The 17,185-nt window shown below is 42.4% G+C and overlaps 1 protein-coding gene across 1 annotated transcript; it reads right to left on the bottom strand.

Moving 5' to 3' along the window:
• Window positions 1–778: 778 nt before the first annotated feature.
• On the bottom strand, window positions 779–16,482 carry LOC145414571 (BOS complex subunit NOMO1). Its single transcript, XM_080284089.1, has 12 exons — window positions 16,352–16,482; window positions 12,259–12,358; window positions 11,573–11,701; window positions 11,248–11,427; window positions 9,842–9,995; window positions 8,638–8,867; window positions 7,286–7,454; window positions 5,359–5,491; window positions 4,953–5,093; window positions 3,373–4,641; window positions 3,032–3,203; window positions 779–1,909 (listed from the first exon to the last, which is right to left on the bottom strand). The coding sequence occupies exons 2-12, from the start codon at window positions 12,292–12,294 to the stop codon at window positions 1,262–1,264; spliced, it is 3,261 nt and encodes a 1,086-aa protein (XP_080140215.1). The 5' UTR covers window positions 12,295–12,358; window positions 16,352–16,482; the 3' UTR covers window positions 779–1,261.
• Window positions 16,483–17,185: the final 703 nt, after the last annotated feature.

The raw sequence follows: 17,185 nt of genomic DNA, 5'->3' as shown, positions 1-17,185 counted from the left end.
CCATATTTACACCCATACTCTCCTTATAGGTATATCACCAAATCACACTTTTCTACTCTGTTGCCCACAGATTTCCTTACTGCACATCTTTCATGGATCATATTTTTTATTCAATCCACTCTCTGCTCTCCACACACAGTATTCAATAGCCTCATCTTCACTGGTCCAACTCTGACTTCATTTTCATGCCATACCAAAGTCTCACACCCTATTGTTAATAAGGGCACTAACACTCCATGCAGTCCTCTTGCAGCTACACATTTAGACCTGTTTTGCATCAAGACCGTGTTAACACCAGCTAATTTCTTCCCTTTACTACTATATTCTCACCTTCCTTTGCACATTTACCCAACTTTCTATCACTGCACTGAGGCACTTATTCTTGCCAATTCAAGTCTTCTCCAGTCACCAAAACATCATTATTTGAAAGAAGATGGAGGGAAGTATCTGAAGAATACTACTTGTTGGTGTGAAGAGATGTAACATTACAGAGGAGACAGAAGGAAGAGGAAAACACGTACTGCAATAGAGTATAGGAATAAAGTAAACGGGGGACCTGCTACTCTTCATCACCCATGGAATGTCCATGACGGAATAAGGCATCAAAGTCTTTTTCAATTTCCAAACTGAAAGACCATTGAGTTACCAAAACTAATAGTCTTCTCTGCAATGCAGTTCAAGTACTGATATGTCCACTATTATAAAAGGTACCTATAATAACCAGTAAATGAAACTTCATACATTATTTACAAAATGTTATACAAAGAACACTTTTCCCAATCTATGTACAAGACCTGTTAAACAATCTCATTACAGAATAACTGTTACATTACATTTTATAAGCCTGTCTTATTACATAAAATGCTTATTGCACTAGGAAATTATATACAACAGATCTGCATAATCATGAAGAAAAAATGTTGGCATATTTGTGCTTAGGCTTGGAAAATTAAATGCCTCATTACAAATACAGTAGTTTATCTTCCAAAGTCTTTTATACTGCATTATGATCATTTGTGATACAAGAAGATTAAAGTGCCTAACTGTACACACTTAAAGGATACCATTTTTTTTTTTACACTTCAAATAAATAAAAGCAATACCTGTACACATATTTAACGTTAGTAATACTATATGAAACTGAACAAGAGGCAGTTTATCCACATTATAAGATGGTTATAAACACCATATATCAGTAAAGGTGTACAAATAGTTGCTTACTGGTTTTTATGCACTACATACCTGTGCTTTAAAATGATAACTATACCTTCCTAGACTTTGGCTTCTTCCTCACAGCCTCAATGTATGGAACATCAGATGAAACTGATGAAGACTTCTGATTCCCTTTTGCTGATAAACTTTTCATTACTTCAGACATATTTTCCATTACACTACCTACCTTGTCATAATTAAATGCAATGGTAACCAAGATGATGGCAATGGCAAAACCAACTACAGTTCCCTGGCTCATTTCTGCATCTACACTCCTAAGGGTTGGTTTGAAACTTAGGTTAAGGTGCTTGAATGGTGAATCAGCCACAAAAGTGACCTCCAGGTTGGTGTACTGGTACTGAGATGTTGGTAAACTGGACTCGACACGTAGAAAGTAAGTGCGTTTATCAGCAGTCATGGGCGGTAACATGAAATAAGGATGTGGTCCGAGCTTGACAGTGTGGATAGGGGAATCTGGGAGATCATCACGATAGAGACGGGCCACCAGTGAGTTCAGATGCTGTGGGTCTGTGTCCACCTTACCAGCCACATCCATCTGGTTGAATGGCCGCAGGACTGTCAGTCGCAGGTCACGTATATCCTGGTGGCCAGTGTGGATCACGCGGGTGGCTGGCAGTGTCCTCTGCACATGCACATTGATTCCACTGCCCTCCTTCAGTCTCAGGTCATACTCACACTGCAAAATTAATCATCTTGCTTATGGCAAATAAGAGGGCTCTAAAATAATACAGTCCAGTACTCACATACAGTGGAGAAAACATGAGGAAGTGTGAAGGAATGGTGTACCTTAAGTCTTTGTCATATGGTGTCCCCCCCCCCCCTAATCCAATGATGTTCACAGTAAATTACCAAAGGGTTGTATACCAATGCTCACTGCTACTAAAAATATTAATTTTCCCAAATTTACTGTAAGTACTGTGGCTGTACAAAAAGTTGCCATGTTTCAGAACACATCCCTGACAAGGTCTCACTACACAGAATGTGTGCAAGTCATAAGTTTTTCACTGCCCTTTGATGAAAGCACAAAGCTGGAATGCCAAAATATCTTCCATGACAGGACAGCCAGTCCTCATCACGTCAGAGACGGTGCTTCAAAAAATGACTTCTTCCATATAATTGGTACTGCTAAGTTTGAGAAAAATGAATCAGCATTATAGTTGGCAACTGAAATTCTGTAATTTTTCATGGACCTAACCCCATTTCTGTGGTGTGTTTCTTGCAGCTGAACTAAATCAACTGTGTGCTGGAATAAACAGTACTGTACAACTATTCATTCTCAGAACATTCACTGCAACTTATTGCAGCCCTTTGGCTGATATTAATTTCTCTAAGCCAAATAAAATCATCAGATATAAACACAGTCTGCATTCCATCAAATGATTATTTGGAGAAAAAACATTAACAATTCATACACTAGATCTAATAAAACTGACAGTTTCACAAGCAAGGGACAATACAGTGTATCAACGCAATCAATAACAGGTGACTGTTTGATGGTGGGTGTTTGTGTCAGTAAGGCTGAAAGGTCATGGGGCTCAAAACATTTCTTAACACCAGAGCCCCAAGCGTCTCCCTCTTTAGACAGGGGCACGGTGGCTCAGTGGTAAAGCATCAAGCTCGTAATTGGGGGATTGCGAGTTCAAGCCTCGCCCGGGACTGCCATGCTGGGAGTGGTAGAGCGCTCCTGTAACGTAGCAGGGGTATATGATCCAATACAGGGTCTAGCCCGGGGGAATGCCATTTCTCCTCATTTCTCTCTTTAGACCTGCTTATTACAAAGGCCTACTAAATCACTAACCTTTGGCAAAAGTCCACGTATTCTGAAGTGTCCGTGTGCATCAGAAACTGCCTCCTCTTGGTACTGCTGACACTCCCCTTCACGCCCCACTGCCTCCACCACCACCTCTGCTTCAGGTTCCCCACTCAGTGACAATGCTTGCCCGTACACGCTGTATGCCACACGCACACCCCTGATCAACCATAATATAGTCAATTTTTTATTACACTTTAGAAATACCTGGTTATTATTGGGGGAGGAGCCGGAGGAGCAAGAATTAATTTTATGACCTCAAATAAATACTGTATAAGCATCAAATACCTTCATTTTACAACTCTGAAGCCAAGAAAATTAAATTTTACCTTATGCTCAAAATGATTGTAGCTCCCTCATCCACTGTAACCATCTTGGAGGCTGGTTCAAAAGTATACTCCTTCATCATAGGTCGTAAGAAATAGTCAGCCGGGGTGAGAGAGAGGAAGGCAATAGTTCCATCAGCTTCAGTCAGGCTATTCTGGCGGTAACTGCTGCCCCCGGACATAGACACCAGCACTCCTGCTAGTGGTGCCCCATCCTCATCCTTTACTTCCACAACCACCTCAGCCAGCTTGTAAGCCTCAAAAAGACCCTTCTCACTCAGTGGGTTCATTATGTAGCCTTTCTTTTCTGCAGACACAGAGTACTGGCAGGAATTGTCAAGGGGTCCGGCAGTGTATTTTCCTTCAGCATCCGTTGTGAAGGGACGCACCACACCACAACCCTCCACGCTAACACTCACTCCAGAGATTGGAGGTATAACCCGCCCATGGATAAAAAGTGCTCGCTCAGCCTGGAAGGTAACCGAGTCCAGTACACAATCTGCAGGCATAGTAAGTGTATGGGTCGGAGGCTGGTACTGATAGAGGTTGCTAGGGGACCCTGGCGTAAGGTTTACTGTTTCTCCCTCACGCACCCACACCTCAAATATGTAGAGATGGGGGTCCTCTGGAGAAGGATTGAGGGGTCCTAGGGTGTTGATTTTGTCTCCAGTTTTAACCTGGACTGTGAATGAGGCAACTTCAGTGGCCCTGATGGCCCCTGTGAGTTGATGTGTGACAGCTGAGAGTGTTACCAGGCTGGGGGCAGAGGTACTCCACTGGATTTGTGAAGAACTAAACTTGTGGCAGCCAATGGGTGTAAGAACATAAGTACCAGGAGAGGACATGCACACCAAAGTACTACCCTTCTGTGCAACAACAGTACCAGAAGCCCCACCAACAATAGAATAGCCAAGTGTGGTCTCATGTGAAGAGGCCAGAGTAAGCTGATACCCCACCTGTTCAAGAGTGACCTGTACATTATGGGTGTCTACAGTAACTGGCATACTCTTGACCCGCCAGCACCACTCCTCCTTAACCACACTGAGGGTATATGTGCCAGGTATCACCTCAGTGATGCTGAACTTGCCCTCCACCACCGTCACCGTCTTGGCAGCTCCGCCACCACTGCGAGTGCTACGAAGGGTGACACTCAGAGGTGGGCACTTCTCAAGGCATTTTATCTCACCAGAGATCTCACCCAAGAACTGAGAGAAGGACAAGTTCTCTATAGGGTCTGCTTCTACATTAAACACATGCTCCAATGGACCAAACCTGAAATGTACAATATATGTTAGTTTCATTTTGCTGAAAAACTGACATATTTTAACAGTACCTTCACCGTATTTCTGTTAACATTTAACTGTAATGAATGTGGTATAATAATGGAATGGATGATAAAAAGAGGGACTGATGGCCAAATGGTACAAGTATCCTCAATGACATAATTGGTATGGTTGTATGTGATGTTAATGGTATTAATGTCTCCCATCCATACATTAACTGTTTTGGTGAACATTAGGTAAGTTAACGGTCAAAGATTTCCAAAGAGAACTAGGAGAGTTTAGATGATGTTTAATATTTACCTGAGTCCCACACGGTCAGCATCAGGTGTGAGCTTGACTGAGGCGGTGTACCTGGCTGGTGGGAGGAACACACACCCTTGTCCTTCTTCCCCTGTTGTCACTGACCAAGTTCCCCCACTTTCACCATTAACCTCCACTTTCCTGAAAGTTAAATAATGAGCTATGTGATTACACTCATCCCAATTTCTGAAAGCTATGAGCACCGAGACCAAACTAATGAGGAGTTACTGTATTACAGAGACATATTATGTAAAAAATAATACAGGTAAAAATAAAAACATCTATGTTGCATTGATATGATGACAAAATCTCTTTCAATGCTTTAGTTTGCATTTTGCTGTTGTAGTGAGTAAGATTCATTTCAAGTGAAGTGAGTTGTGAGTGATGCAGGTCAACAAGTGCTCACCATGGGCCAGTGTGTTCGGCAGTCTTCTCCACCTGCACGAAGAAACACACTTCATATCTAACAGGAGTGATGTCATCAACAACAGGACGCTGGGGACTAATGCTCACTACAGCTTCATCGAACTCATATTTGTCTAACAAGGAATAACAGAGAATGATTTTTAGTTTTGGAACATTACATCATCATCATCTGTGTCCAGACAACCAAAGTTTGCCCAGTTCAGTGGGCCACCCTTCTATTCACTACTCATTCAAGCCCATGGAATCCTGGCTTCATCTGATAGGCCAAAAGGTTTCACCACGTACTGTAGTTTGATGCATACCTACATGACAGAGTCAATCCGAATGCTGTCATGTTAAAACTGGGTGCCAAATTCCTGGTCATGCACTTCTCCGCACAATATTCATCCAGCAAGCTCAATCTCTTGTCAGTCCCTTAGCCTCACCAATGCCCATAGCTCTCTTCCTCACACACTCATCCACCTTATCCCTCCACCTTCTTCTTGGCCCACCTCATCTCCTCCATCCTTCAAATTTGCTCAGATATACCTTTTTCACCACTCATTCTCTCCACATGACCATACCATCTCGGTACACTCTCTTCGATTCTGGTGTTCACAGACTTCCTCACTCAGCATCTTTCAGGAATCACATTATTCTGTATCCCATCCACTTTTTGTACTCCATTACATATGCTTAGCAACTAACATTTTGCCAAACTGGGAACAAAGCTTAAAGTTTGCATACTGTAATCTAATAAGCATTTATTATGATAATTATTTCAAAATGTATGGTGTCAATATTCATGGTTATTATGTGGCTTGGTGCAAGGGAAAAATGTAAGTGTACTTGAGTACAGATTACAAGACATTATAGAAGTAAAAATCTACAATGAAATACTGAATGCTGAAGTACAGGTGTATAGTGTTGTTGCTGCAGCACCCTGGTCTGTCTACATGAGGAACTGCCCCCTTGTGATAACCAGTGCCTTGCCAGGGTAGAACCAGAGTCCTTCCCTATGGCAAGGTGCAGGGAAATACGAGGTGGTTCGGCTCCTGGGTGGATGCCGAAAACACTTCACTCCACCCAGGGTACACAGCTCTACCCCATGTAGGCTCCTTGTCAACACCTGAGGTATAGTGTAAGAGGCATGAATTGTTAACCCTTTAATCATCATTAAGACCTCTATCCACTGCTAATATTTCTGGTTGAACATCATCTAGTGCTAGTCCAAACAGAATTCCTAGGCGGACCAAGAACAGACGATAGGTTACTCAGGATGGATTTTGAAGCAATTAATATTTGGTATTTTTCTCCGAAAAAAAATTTCTGGTACTTGGCTGAATAAAATACCATACACCAGACACATTTGTAGTTGGTGCTGCTATGGCCCATGGCTCATCTGAACATGAATCAGATGGACTGCAGGCTGATGTTGCCCTTTTGCTGCAATCCACTATCCTCCTTTTCAGGGACAGAGAGTTGAGGGACATACCATATGTATAACCAGGCAGTGGAGCCACCTGCTTATTTTGGTGCCAATGCATGAAGGTGTTCCTCTCCAGTGCCATCCATCCCAGCAAAAGCATGAACTAACCAGCAGTCACCTTGATCCTGTGTTTGGCATACTGTATGTTACTGTATAAAGAGGTATCCACCTTCCTGGTCAAACAAGACAGTGTTTGAAGCCCCTTTGACTGTTGGAATTTTTCTCAGTTGAACAAAATTTTTTTGGGGGTGGGAGAGACCAGAGATGAGATGGAGATGTATTTGAGATGGGGGTGTGTGTTGGATATGAGGCAGCTTGATGGCATGGAACAGGGTGGCATGGAGATGATTCATCTGTGGCCAGGATAATAGCATCTGGCTATAGACAGAAAGATGGAAACTACCCAAGTACACCAGCCAGAGCAAAAAGTGCAACTAACCAGCGGTGACCTTGATCCTGTGCTTGCCGGACTGTACATTGTCAAAGAGGTACTCGCCGTCCCTGTCAGTGGTGGTGGAACGTCCTCGGTCCAACACGACCTTGGCCCTGGCCACCCCAGCTCCACCTCGGCTCTGCCTTACTCGACCACGTGTACTGAATCCCTCAATCTGACAAAAGGACAGGAAGAAATGGCTGCCTAACCCACTTGACTCTGGTGACATATTTAATTTTAGTTTACTGTGTCTATTTCCAGATTTATTCAATGTAAAAACATTTTGTGCTGTTAGCAGTTAATTAACACTGTACCACTCGATAAGTCCTAACTTCTGGCTACCTAAATATTGCCAATTTGTGGAGTACAGAGAGTGGATTCGATATAGAGTAATGTGATGTGTGAAAGCTGTGGAATGAGGAAGTCTGTGGACACCAGAACTGAAGAGAGTGTACTGAGATGGTATGGTCATGTGGAGAGAATGGATGACAAGAGAGTGGTGAAAAGGGTATATCTGAGTGAATTTGAAGGAGGAAGGAGACAAGGTAGCCTAAGAAGAAGGTGGAAGGATATAGTGGATGAGTGTGTGACGAGAGGTAGCCTATGGAAATTGGCGAGGCTAAGGGACTGCTGACTAGAGATCGTGCTGGCTGGATGAATTTTGTGCAAAGCACATGACCAGGGATTTAGCATCCCTTTTTAACGTGACAGCGTTCAGACTGTCTCTATCGCATAAGTATACGTGAAGCTACAGAACATGGTGAAATTTTCTGGCCTAGCAGATGAAGCCAGGATTCTGTGGGCCTGAATGATAAGTGAATGTAAGCATAGCCCACTGAACTGGGCAACTTTGGCTGTCCGGACAGTGCTACTCCTCACCCTGCCCTAGGGTAGGAAAGGAGGGCTGGATGATGATAATGATGATGGAATATTGCCTACTAAAGTTTCACTGGTACCTATAAGTTGACTTGTCAGTTTCTGCAACTTTAAAGTACCATTTTAAGGAAGAAAGTTGAGATAATTTAAACAAATTTACATGGAGGCTAATAAGGATAAATCTGCAGTTCCCAAGCATGTGAGGCCCCCCTCAACATGTACTGTAATGAAATGGTGAGATTCTTCTTTGTTCTGATTTTATCATGGTTTAATATATTAAAACTGACAATGTTTTCTTTGCTTAGTGACACTGTGACATGGGAATAACTCAGTGATGTATATACTGTATCTATGCAGATAAAAGGGATTCTAAGCAGAATTACCTTCAAAATTTAAAAAACATCCTTGATTAGTAAGGGATGAGGACTACCTGTAATAAGTAAGACACTGTACACAATCATAAACAAAAATGGTGTCCTAACCTTGAATGGATTTGTGAGGACATGGTTGTCATGAGGGACCGTGATATGTAAGGAAGACGGCGTGACCTCATAGCGGGTGGTGGGAGAGTGGAAGTGTGGCACAAGGTGGTATTCCCCTGGCGCCACAGACCCAAACCTGAATGTTCCATCACCATCGGACTTGGTGTGGCAGATAACCTTACCAAAACTGTTGTCTCCAACATATCCCTCCAGTTGTCCAGCATCACACACTGAAAAAACGATTACATAACTACAGTCCATTTACTCTAACCTGACATACCCTAAGTCTTAACCCCAGTCAGCTCAGTTCACAGCCAAATGCAGTCAGACTAGAAGTCTGATATAACTAGTAACCAAGGTCACTCATTCTTACTTCATAATTAAGGCTCATCAAATTTCATCCAATCACGACACAGTATTCATTCAGACTATGAGTGGCACAGTTCAGTCAGATAAAAACAAACTGACTATATCTCACCTGATATGGTACTAATGCAACCCTCTGGCCATCCTACATGATGCAATGCAAAAACATTGGTAGGTACTATCTTACACTTTTCTTTACTAACATATCTATCGCATTTGGTTAAGCTTCAGGAGACAATTTCTTTTAACTGGAGGGGATAAGATAAAGTTTTCACTAACCCAAACTACTAAACAATGTTTCCAAGATTTAAAAAACTCTCTGACAGCAGTAAGAATTAACTAGAAAATGTCATTCCCCGAGAGAACACAAGCAACTGATAGGAATGTGTAGTTGTTGTTGTGGCCCTAGGTTCAGCTGGATGTGAACCAGGCAGACTATAAGAAACTGGCCACTTCAGCTAGGCACTCCCTGAGGTCTTTTGGTAAGGTTATGTTTAAGGACTGATTGTGCTATGAGTGAGGCTGATAAGGTGAGCATATTGTGTGAGTGAAGTTGATGAGGTGAGGATGTTATAAGAACGAGGCTGATACAGTAAACATGTGAGAGTGAGGTGAGTGTATTATGAGAGTGAGGCTGATGAGGTATGGATGTTATAAGCTTGAGGCTGATGAAGTAAACATATTGTGAGGGTGAAGTTGATGAGATGAATGTGTTGTGACAGTTGAGGGTAATGAGGTAGTGTATTGTGGTGTGAGGGTCTTTGGTTGAGATTACGTTGAATGACTGACTGTGTTGTGGGTGTGGCTGCTGGGGTGTGTGTTGTGGTATGGGGGTTACCTGGTGTGGAAGCGAGGGTGTGGTCGGCATGGAGGATGAAGGAAACTCCCGGTGTTGGCTGACCATCGGTTGTGACAGAACCAGAGATCACGTAGCCGGCCACCACTAGTGAGGCCCCAGCATCACCATTACCATCACTCACCTCAACCACCACCTAAATAACATACAGATCATCACTACATCTTGGATATTATCTACAGTATTTATTTATCTATCTATCATACCATCCTTCATTGTTCCATAAGGTGTTCACAGGCCCATGGGTTAGGCTACTTTGTCCCTAGAATTTAGATGAGGGTGATTAGCTGCTTGCCCATCCTGCAAAAATTTCACTAAAACATTCTCAAAACTGCTCTATGACAGAATCCTTGTAAAGAAGCCTAACTATGAGTAATAATATACACAACAATTCAGTAATAAAGGCCTTGTAAAGAAGCCTAACTATGAGTAATAACATGCACAACAATTCAGTAAAGTCTATCTCTCTAAAGCCAGATGCCTTAATCCTAGATGGGGGTGGCCACAAACAAATTCCCTACATGTATTTCTGTCCGCCATCAGCCTGCCCTCATTCCATCCCACACCACTCTCACTCATATAACACTCCACTCATGGTGGTAAATGGTGGCAACCATCATCCACTCACCTGATGTAGTGCTGCCTTCTTCCTTCACCTTTATCATTCCTTTTGTTCTGCATCTGCCCTCCTCTCTTACTATCTCTCCCATCCTTCCCGTCACTTTTCATTAATCTTTTTCCATTTCAAGTGGCTCTACACTGAGTGATAAGCTAATATTTCCTGTAACCCAGGAAACCATTTACAATGCTGGGCAATAACCATATACTGTAACCAAATGGCAGGGCGATGAGAAGCACATTAAGGTGTCCCTGTTAACCAGGTGGAGAGACACAAATGCAATGTCTGTCAGGGAACCAAACCTCCATACAACAAGGCGCTGTCCACTACATAAGAACAATGGTTCCTGCAAGGGACGGCCCTGCAGGGGCAGTTGCTTGCCTGTGGCTGATGGGTCTGCTTGGCCAGGCACACTGGGGTTATGCAACAACACTCCACTCCTCAGTCTCCCTCTACCCCTCCACCTCATTCACATATTGCACACTCTCTTTGCCAATCTCTCTCTCTCTCTCTCCATTTGCTACAGTCAAACCATCTCATACTACTCCTAACACTCAATGGGTGAAAAATTAAGCATACTTTGGTCATGACAGGTACTACCACCCCTCCTGAATGTGGTGATATCTGAGGGCATTATGAAGCATATAACAAAAGAGTATGGGAAGGAAACATACTCTATTTGCAGAGGTATAAGAAACATCGAAGATAGGACACAATGATGGCAGGGAATTGTTGGCGAATACAGTACTGTGAACATGATGAGCCTTACCTTATCGGAGAAGAAAGTCCAAGATGGGTGTGAGGCAATAACTGTGTAGCGTCCAGAGGAGAGTGGTGTAAACACATATGCACCCCCTGGCCCTGTCTCCCTAGCCTGTACCAACTTATCACCTCGGTACAGCTTCACACTCACACCCTCGGGTCCCTCGTTACTTCCGGCACTCACCACCTGTAATGACACAAATTAATACAGTACTGGTATACAGGTGATCAGAGCGGAAGTTCCTCAACAGATATTGCCTCTTAACACTGGATTGCACAATGGTCTTTAGTTGATTATTGATATACAGTACAGAGTGGACTGGTGTACATACTTTTCCAATCACAGCAAAACCTTTGAAGTGAAAATTGATGTCCTTGCCAAGACTACAGGCATCTGTCTCTCCATCTATCTTCAGGGCTACCTCATCTGGTTCAAAGCTCCAGCCAGGTGGGGGAGACACCTGTAATAAGGCAAGATTGAGTTAGACAAAACATTATGAAATTCAACTAGTTTTGCCACTGTATGTACTGATACCCTAAATGACAACATGCTACCTCCTGAGAATCCCTTATACTGGGGATAGCTGTGGTAGAGCACTTCTCTATTTCCTGGAGGGTTATAAACATCACTGTCTGTGCATATGCACAGGGATCTACAAGCTGGGTGGGATCATAGCAAGCAGCCAGGCTAACAGGGACTGATTTTGACCACTTTGTTTCAGTACAGTGTTGCTTCAAGTGCATCAGTTTGTCACACTTCAGTGAACAGAACTACATACAGTGAGTACTTTATATGAAAGTAAAAAAAAATAAATAAAAACTCTTTGAAAGCACTAGGCCTATGTCAACTCTGCTTTTTAAATGTACTCCACAAAAGAGCATACTGGTACTGTACTTGTACTCATGCAAAAGATAAATATAACAGAACATAAATTTCGATTATGAAAGTAAGCAGCAAAAGCAAAAAACCTCAGTTCTGGCTGGAATAAACCACACTCACCGACAAATTAAGTCCTACCTTGATGACATACTGGCCCTTGTCATAGATGGGCATGAAATAATAGCCATTGTTGGGAGCACACTCTGTTTCATACTTCAGATTGCCTTGCTGAGTGAATCTGAAAAAATAAGTAAATAGATAAAAAATACACTGTATGTTGCTGCAAAATGCTCATCTGAAATTCTTTCACAGTCATCCCGTAATTATTTTGCGAGGAAAATTCACACCTGTTTGTCATCTGGTGAATACTTTAATTTTTGACTGAGTTCACCTCCTGAAATTTGCTTCTATTGATGTAAACAAGGGCTACATAATAAAAAACACTTATATACTCTTGAAATCAAGTTAAAAATTATCCAAATCACATCATTAAATCATTCTGAAGTAAAACACAAGTTAGTGAATAAGTAATCATGTGGTTTTATGGGAAAAAAAAAAAAAAGCTTCCTGTAAAGAATGGTAGATTTCTGGAAAAGCTAACTAAAAAGACGAACAAGAAGCCTCAGACAAAGACTGACCAAAAGATGACGACCAAGGACCGGACAAAGGACATGGTATGGATCGCGACGTGGAATGTAAGGGGTGCGAATGATGAGGTGAAAGAGAGAGAGATTGTCCAGGTGTTTGAGGATGCAAAAGTAGATGTATATGGAGTAACTGAAACTAAATGGAGAGGAGAGAGTGTGAGTGAATGGGAGTATGGATGGGGTATATGTGCAGGAGTAGGTGAGAATGAGAGGGCAAAAGAAGGAGTGTGTAGTGTTGTGAGAAAAAGATGGAAGAAGAACATAAGAGAGTATGGATCAGTTGGCTCGAGGATTGTGTGGGTAAGATTGAAAGTTGGAATACAAATGTGGGCGACTGTGTGCGTGTATGTGCCAACGCAAGATCGTGCTAGCAAAGTGAGAGAAGAGATCTGGACAAATGTGGAAGTGTGCATGGAAAAGTTTGGAAGGAATGGGAGAGTGTTTTTGATCGGTGATATGAATGGTAAAGTAGGGAATGCGAAGGTGGATGGAACAGTTGGTGAGAGGGGTGTGCCTGCTGAGACAGATGAGAATGACAGTGCGTTAGTGGACATTTGTGCCGGGAGGGGGTTGGTGATAGCCAATACCCTCTTCAGGCACAAAATGATCCACAGGTATACTGTACATGGCAAGTGATGAGAAGGGTGGGTGATGAACTGAATGAAAAGAAGGCAATGATTGATTATGTGTGTGTGGATGAAAGGATGCGAAGATGAATAATGGATGCATGAGCTTATAGAGGTTGGGGAAGTGGACTTTCTGACCACTACTTGGTGGTGGCCAGAATCAAGACCCACGTAAGATGGAGAAATAGAAAAAGGGAAGGACGGGAGGAAGGAGCAGTTGCATGGAGAGTGGAAAGGTTACAAGAGGATGAGAAAAAGTAAGATTATAAGAGAGAAGTGGAGGAACGATTGGGTAAATATGACTTAGGGCAGATGGGGGTCGCGGAGGGTGTGTGCAAGATATTCAGAGAAGAAATATGCGCAGCATGTGATGCGGAGTGTGGGGTGAAGAGAAGATGGAAGGGGGTGCATGGAACAGCATGGTGGAATGAAGAGGTGCGACAGGCAGTGGCACAAAAGAAGAAAGCTTACAATGAATGGATGAGAAACAGGGGCATGGAAGAAGCTGAGAGGCAGAAGAGAGTTATATGTAGAAAGGAAGAGAGAAGTGAAAAGATCAGTAAGAGAAAGAAAAGAGTGGATGAGAAATTTGGAAGGAATTTGAGTGTAAAGTGAAGGGACTGTAAGAAAATGTTCTGGAAAGAGGTGAAGAGTGTAAGACAGTGTGGCAGTGAAGTTAGTAAGGGAGTGAAAGATAAAAATGGTAGATTACTAGTGGAGAAGGGAGAAAAAGTGAGCAGATGGAGAGAACACTTTAAGGAATTGTTGAACATAGAGAATGGAAGTAATGCGAGTATAAGTGGCTGGGGAATGGCTGGGAGAAGGAGGGAGGTGAGAAGACAGGAAGAAATCAGTAGGATAGAAGTTGTGGATGCAATGAAGAAAGTCAAATTGGGGAAAGCCCCAGGAACTGATGGAGTGTGTGGTGAAATGCTGAAGCATGGGGGAGAGATAGTAGTAGAATGGATGTGGAAGACGTGCAGATTGGCCTGGGAGGAAGGTAGAGTCCCGGAGGATTGGAAGTCAGGTATAATTATTCCCTTGTACAAAGGAAAAGGGGAAAAAGAGTGTGTGGCAATCATAAGGCATTTGTCTTCTTAGTGTAAGAGGAAAAGTGTATGGTAGAATACTTACTGACAGAGTCAGGGAAATAACAGAGGAATTAGTTGAAGAACAGGAAGGCTTTAGGAAGGGAAGAGGTTGTGCAGATCAGATATTCATTCTTACATCTTTAGTGGTAAAGTTTCTAGAGAAGGGAAAGAAGTTGTATGCGGTCTTCATGGATTTGGAGAAAGCATATGACAGGGTGGATAGACAAAGATTAAGGAAAGTATTAAGAATATATGGAGTAGATGGAAAGTTGTTGAATGCTGTGAAGAGTATGTATGATGGTGCTAAGGCTGCAGTGCGTGTGGATGGTGAACTGAGTGAATTTTTCTCTCTGAAGGTTGCGTTGAAACAGGGATGTGTCATGTCTCCATGGTTGTTCAATCTGTACATGGATGGGGTAATAAAAGAGATAAAAGGTAGGGCAGTGGATGTTGGTGTGGCCCTAGTGAGAGAGGGTAGTGTTTGGAAACTCCCTGTACTGTTGTTTGCAGATGATACTGTGTTGTTAAGTGAAGACGAAGGGGAGCTGCCAGGCTTGGTGGATGAGTTTGGGAGTGTGTGTAAGAAACGGAATCTAAAGATGAATGTAGGGAAGAGTAAAGTGATGGTCTTTGAGAGAGGTGAAGTCAGTGAATGTACAGTGAGGTTGGATAGTGAGGAAATGGAAAATGTGAGTATGTTTTAGTACATGGGGAGTGTGATGAGTAACGATGGAAGTTTGGAGGGTGAAGTGCTTGAAAGGGTACAACAAGGAAGAAAGGTAGCTGGTTCCTTGAAAGCAGTGATAAGGAACAGAGAAGTGAGCATGGAAGTAAAAAAGTTACTACATGATACTATTATGATACCAACTCTAACTTATGGAAGGGAAGCTTGGACATTGTTGGAAGGACAGAAGTCGAGTCTGAGCAGTGGAAATGAGTTATTTAAAAGTAGCCTGTGGAGTCATATGGAGAGACAGGATGACAACTGAGGAAGTGAAGGAGTGTTGTGGTGTAGATGATGATGTGATAGGAAGCGTTAGGAGGAGCACATTGAGGTGGTTTGGCCATGTAGAGAGGATGAAGGGTGAGAAACTGACGAGGAGAGTGTATGTGAGTGAGGTGGAGGGGGAGGCTGAGGATGAGGTGGAGGAATGGAGTGGAGAGGTATATGAGAGAGGGGGGGTGTGAGTTGGGAGCAAGGCAGTGAAATGCTGGGGGACAGGGCGACGTGGAGGCGATTTGTTTGTGGCCACCCTGAAAGGGATTAAGGCGTCTGGCAATAGGTAGATAGACAGAAATTCAACTAATAGCAAATAAAATTAGTATGATCATTACAATACCAAATTTGTGTAATTCTAAGCACTTTCTCATTTAACAGCATCTGTCGCAAACGTTATGTCCTCTGTATATAAAGAGGTGGGGGTGAGATTCTCCTGCTCCAATTTGTGTCTTTCGCTTCATCAAGGTTAAAATTACCTAACGACCTAAGAATACCCAACCTAATTTTAACACAGATGCTATAATTGATGAAGTTACAAGCTGGTCAGTTCCCTCTTTCTTATTTACTAAGGCAAATACTAATAGTTGCACTTGCGATGGATATGTATAGATGAGGAATTGCGCAAAACTACCTAAGCTAAATGATGACTATATTACTTTGTCTCCGTAAGTTGTTTCCGAAATACCTAACAGGTAATGGCGTCCATCCTAGCAATAGTAACTTCTACAATGTCATTCATAGGAAACTTAAAGCCCAATATGAGGCTCCGCGGCGATTTACTTGGTTGAATTCACGTCACAAAATGCAGGACACACTTTAGCTATCAGATACCCAAAACAGACCATTTCATACTTTTGTATTACTTACAGTTTGATCCCAACTTGGGAGTAATTGATATCAACGTCACTCCTGACATATCCTCCACATCCTAGAACATCGTTAGCTCCATTCGTTAGCTTCAGGAGGGAAGATATTAGCAAAAAGGTGAAGGGTACCGGTCCGCCCGCCTGCATGTTTACAGGTGGAACGATGTCACTTATTTACATGTTCGGCTAGAATTATGCTTCGCCCCACAAGTCAGGAATACACAATCACCAAATATAATACGCATTTACTTGAGCATTTCTTTTTACTGATAAATTAATGTCGGTAATACGGCAACATTTATCAATTTTATTGGCTAAATCTTATTACACCGACGCGTGATCCGAATAAACAATGATACGACGTGGCTATTTAGAGGGTACCGATAAGATTTTAGTGATATCCTTAACTCGATATGATCCTTACTTCCTTAGGATATGAAATGGATACACTCTGTCAAGTGGTATTTGAAATTTTCTGATGCAATATCTTTCCTATAAATATCGATAAAGTTTAAATAAACTTAGCTTCCAAGTAAGAGTTGGGCATATCTTGAACATTTCCTCAAAGTTCTTTGGAAAACGCTCAAGATGCATCACAATTTGTAGCAGGGAGATTACTGAAACGTTAATTCAAATGCACAAATGTGAATGTGTCACGTGGGATGCCCTCTATCAGCTCAATGTAACTTAGTTTACCTCACAACTCTAGCTTGCAAGTTTTCTCTTATATGCACTGCAATGAGGTGCTCTATGAATCTTACTAATAATTACTGTAGTACATGTTCACGTAGATTAACGTGCAAAAAAAAACAAAAACAAAAAAACAATATGCATG

Source organism: Coenobita brevimanus, chromosome 100, assembly GCF_032717465.1.
Source record: "Coenobita brevimanus isolate Jiangsu-jjx chromosome 100, ASM3271746v2, whole genome shotgun sequence".
NCBI classification, from domain to species: Eukaryota; Metazoa; Arthropoda; class Malacostraca; order Decapoda; family Coenobitidae; genus Coenobita; species Coenobita brevimanus.
Note: the sequence above shows the minus strand (reverse complement) of the source record. Positions and strands in the feature narration are given on the sequence as shown.

Coding starts and splice junctions, on each gene's coding strand:
- LOC145414571 (XM_080284089.1), bottom strand. CDS start 12,294: ATGCCCATCTATGACAAGGGCCAGTATGTCATCAAG. Junction 11,428..11,572: donor GTTTTGCTGTGATTGGAAAA/GTATGTACACCA, acceptor GTGTCATTACAG/GTGGTGAGTGCCGGAAGTAA. Junction 5,094..5,358: donor GCCGAACACACTGGCCCATG/GTGAGCACTTGT, acceptor TTTAACTTTCAG/GAAAGTGGAGGTTAATGGTG.